This window comes from Pteropus alecto, unplaced genomic scaffold, assembly GCF_000325575.1.
Source record: "Pteropus alecto unplaced genomic scaffold, ASM32557v1 scaffold44, whole genome shotgun sequence".
Lineage (NCBI taxonomy): Eukaryota > Metazoa > Chordata > Mammalia > Chiroptera > Pteropodidae > Pteropus > Pteropus alecto.
This window is the reverse complement of record NW_006436812.1, coordinates 7,569,473-7,574,098: the sequence shown is the minus strand read 5'-3', so window position 1 is coordinate 7,574,098 and position 4,626 is coordinate 7,569,473. Positions and strand designations below refer to the sequence as shown.

At 41.4% G+C, this 4,626-nt stretch overlaps 1 protein-coding gene across 7 annotated transcripts in view; it reads right to left on the bottom strand.

Moving 5' to 3' along the window:
- KIAA0556 (KIAA0556 ortholog) overlaps positions 1-4,626 on the bottom strand; it is a 177,565-nt gene that overhangs the window by 102,964 nt on the left and 69,975 nt on the right. For all 7 annotated transcript variants that reach the window (XM_025048349.1, XM_006914049.3, XM_025048350.1 and 4 more), the window contains one exon: positions 2,910-3,032. In XM_025048349.1, coding sequence (XP_024904117.1) covers positions 2,910-3,032 — 123 coding nt within the window. The remainder of the gene's footprint in view (positions 1-2,909; positions 3,033-4,626) is intronic.

Sequence of the window (4,626 nt, the reverse complement as noted above, 5' to 3'; positions counted from 1 at the left end):
TCTTCAGTCGAGCATATTTTTTTTCCAGTCATAACTAATAAGAATCCTCTTTTATATGCCCCTATTTTCTCTGGTTGTTTTTTTCTCAAGTTTGAAACGTATTTTGAATGTGACCAAAGTGAGAAAAACCAAATATAAAGGGTTCATATTCATTTTCTTAATTTAATAATGTCTTGATATAACATAAAATTAATTTTCTATTTCTCTAAAATACACCTCTTTAAATAGTCAAAAACTTAAAATAATTTTCTATGAAAATATTTCTAAAATATATTAAGACTTCCTTGTCTTCTTAAAAGAATACGTTGACGAGATCAGGTGCATTCAGGCCAGTATGGCAACCATATGATTTCACTCATATTTGGGATACAAAACTGAAAGCAGTAAACGAACAAGACAAATGAAGAAAAACTCATAGATACAGACAACAGTTTAGTGGTTACCAGAGGGAAAGGGGGGAGGAGGAGAGGTAGAAAAAGTAAAGGAAGTCAAATATACGGTGACAGAAGGAGATCTGACTTTGGGTTGTGAACACACAATGCAATATATAGATGATGTATTATAGAACTGTACGCTTGAAACCTATATAATTTTATCAACCAATATCACCCCAATAAATTTTATAAAAAGAAAAAAAATGTATGTTGAATATAATTTAGTCTTTTCTTCATACTAATAGTCAATATCTAAACTGATCTGTATAATATAGGAAATGTCTAGAGCTATTCTGCTTTTGTATCTTTCATTTATTATTCTTTTAAGTGACAGCCTCTTCCACTCAAGTTTCCAGAAGTACAGGATATGGTTTTGAGGGAAAACGCAGAACCTCCTCCCAGCCCTTGCTGCCTTTCCTGAACCTCTGTGGATTTTTGTTATTATTGTCGTTTTGTTTTGCTTTACAGTTATCTTCATTTTGTACGGTGTAGATGAGATTTTAACTTTGAATTTTTAAATTTCTTTCTTTTATAGTCTCCAAATACAAGCCACAAAGTCCAAATTACCTCCAAAACTTTCCTTCCATTTGAGGTGGACTCTACTGTACAAGCCTCTCTGGGTAAGGATCACTAGGAGTTCTTTTGTTAAATAACTGTGCTACCTCGTATGTAAAAATTCTAGTAGCTTAAAAATTAGACTTAAAATAGATGCATTTTAAACTAATGTCCTTAGTGGTTCTTGTGCATATCAAATTTTGAGATCCACAGTGCTCATCTTTTCTTTATAACTGTGGTTCTCAAATATTGCTGCAAATTATCATCACGTGGGGCACTTAAAACAAGATACAAAGCCTGGGGCCAAACCCAGGATGAAAATCAGCATCTCTGGGTAGTAGGACCTGGGCATTTGTGTTTATTTTATTTATTTATTTTTTACTTTTCATTTTGAGCTAACTGTAGATTTCACATGCCATTTGTAAGAAACAATACAGAGAGATCCCACATACCCTGCATCCAGTTTCTCCCATGGTAGCATCTTGCATAACTAGAGCACAATAGCACAATCAAGAAACTGACAATGATACAATCCTACTCAGCTTTTTCAGCTAGGTCTCCTTTTTCAATTTTCTCTATTTTTTCCTTTGCTGATGCTTGGCTCTAATGAGGCCGTTTATCTCCTCCTTAATGTGCTAGCTTTTAAAAAGCTTTTTATTTTGAAAAAATGTAAAAGCCACAGAAAATTTATCAGAATAATAAAATGAATGCCCAAAAAACCTTTCACTGACATTCCCCAATTGTTAACATTTTGCCACTTTTCTCTCCCTCTCTCTTCTTCCTGTTCCCCTCTTCAGTCTATACCCACATATTCTTTATTCTGGCCCATTTACGTCTTGGTGGTAGACACTGTGACCCCTCACGCCTGCACACTTCAGCACGTGTCTCCCGAGAACAAGGACCCCCTCTTCCATAGCCACAATATAATTATTGAATTTGGAGAATTTAACATCAAAAAGTATTATTATCTAATATTATGATCTAATATAATAACATCTAATATTGTGATCTAATATAATATAATTCACTATTTTTGTGAATTCCCCCAAAACAATCCTTAAATTTATAGCAGTTCTCCTCCCTGGATCTCACATCGCATAATCAAGATATTTCTTTACCTTCCTTTAGTCTGGAACAGCCTTCCTGTGTCTCTTATGCCACTGACACTTTTGAAGACTCCAGGCCAGTTGTTTTGTAGACTGTCCCTCAATTTGGATTTGCCTGGTTGTTTCTTCATCGGATTTCATTTTGAAAAACCTGTTTCGTCAACATTCCCAGGGGTCGTGGGGGAGAGAGAACCGGCAGAGGAGAGGTCCTCTCCATCATTGTTTAAAACGGTTAAAGTAACTGATAGCTGGCTGCCTCTGAGCACCTTGCTCCCAGGCAGAACGTCAATAGTATTCACCACAGACTGTGCCCCTGAGGAGAGCTGGGCATTTCAGAAGCAAAATCAGGTAAGTGCAGTTCCCAGCCTATGATTGTTAATCCCAAGGAAGAAGGAGCCACAGGGTCTGGGCTTCTTGAGACCCCAGGTGAGCAACATCATTTCTCTGCTCCTCAGTTTCCTCCAACTAAAAAATGGGAATGAAGATACCTAGCACTTAACTCGCAAGGTTAACACAGTAATGGACGTTACGCACGAAACACAGTGCTCGGCACCTAGCAAGTGCTCATTTAACGTGGGCCTTTACTATCATTTTTGAAATGTCATTAAGCCAAATCTCTCACGTGTTGTTTTAAATCTTCTGGTGGGTGGGCCAAAGGGTTTTGTTAAAGCCAAATCCTGTTGTTATCTGTCGTTTTCCCAGGTGTAAATGAAGACTCTCCCGGGGGGCGGGGTTTGGCATCCCACGGCCCAGCTGCTGGGCTACGGAAAAGACCCTGGCCCTTCATGGTTAGAATGTGAAAAATCGGTCTTACCATTACATCCTGAATAGTTAAGAGGATCCTTTCTTTGTCCATATTGCCGGGAGGGTCCAGACATCCATGTGTGTTTTGAACTGAGAAGTTAAAATCGCAGGGCTTGGTGAAGGATTTGGAATCCTAGGGACAAGCAGAGAGAACTGGGCGTGGTAAAAGCAACTTAGGTCCCTGAAGACTCACTGACCCTCCTTCTGTCTATTGGCCTCCATGCCTCCCGTCTCCTCACTAAGTCATTCTCTACTCTCATACCCACGGCTGATTTAATCAAACTCATCCCTGCTTTACCAGCAAATTGCAGGAACACAGCTAGTAAGTGGATCAGGATTCAAACTCAGGCCACCATCTCCCAAAACAGTGCCCTGAGCACTGTTTCCAATGGCCGAATGAGGACTGGTGCAGAATCATGGCCAGCCATATATGTCGTTGAGTGAAAAAAGTGGGATTATCAAACAGTATGGGTGTTTTAATCCCATTTATGTGAAAATAACAATAAAAAGTAAAGAGCGGGGGAAAAAGCATTCGCTAAAGGTTATTAATATGGTAATCTGAAACAGGAGTACCCAAGCAACGGAACTGCCCTACAAATGATCCCTCATTTTTTAAGTCTCACCATTGAAATTAATGAATACTTGGCCAATGATAGCACAACTGCCTGATCCACACAGTACCAACCGGTGGGTGAGCCATCACAGGCCACAGCACAGTCCACATGTGGCAGACCTGCTGGTGACACACGGACTGTGACAGGTCTTCAAGTTGTTTATATGTATCAGCAAGTAACGGCGACTTTCAAACACTAAATTATAATTGTGAACAAATATCCAATTCGCCCCAAAGTAGAATCCCATAGACGTCACAGACCCATGGGGTCTGAGCCTCGGCTGCTTCTCTGGTCTCACCGCCTCTTCCTTCCGCCCTCGCTCACTCAGCTCCCGCCACACTGGCCTCCTGCCTCAGGGCCTCCACCTGCTGCTCCTGCGCCTGGGACGCTCTGTTCCAATTGGCTCACTGCCTGGCTTCCCTGCGGCCTCTGCTCACATGTGGCTTCCTCGAGGCGAAGCCCCTGCCCGCCCACATAAACCGGCAGCCTCTGTCCAGCTTTCTCAAGCCCCTTTCTATGCTTTGTTTCTCTGATAAGCCCTATCACCTCCTGGCATATTACATACTTGTTCACTGTCTGTTTTATCTTCAGTGTGAAGAAGTGTCTGGGACCTGTGGTGGGGACTGTGACACACTGGAGCGCACACCTGTCTAAAGCGGCTATCAGCCAAGTCATTGCTGTCGTGTAAGAATGTGGTTCCTAAGTCTTCCAATTTTTCAAGAGAAGCCCCAACTTCAGACTTTGACATGGAATTTCTTGATTCTTAAATGTCAGCTAGTAATTCACATCTTTTGAAAGCACCGTGCAAGTCAACGGGGTGGCAGCCAACAGAACATGTCTGCAGCACACAGGTCTGTGAACGCAGAGCCACCAAGACATTGAAGTTCACTAAGGATATGACTGAAGGTGAAAGGCTGGTGTGTTTCAACAGTGAAGGTCAGATGAAAAGCACACACACGACAAGCATTTTCTTTTGCTCCTTTTCAGGCTGTGCTTGCAAACAGTGTGAGGTGGCCGAGTATATTTAGCCATGCGCTTTTTCTTTCGTTCCCTGTTTGGATTGCATCTCTTATGGCTTCTGCCTTGGCCGAAAACTGGCACTGATTTTACTCT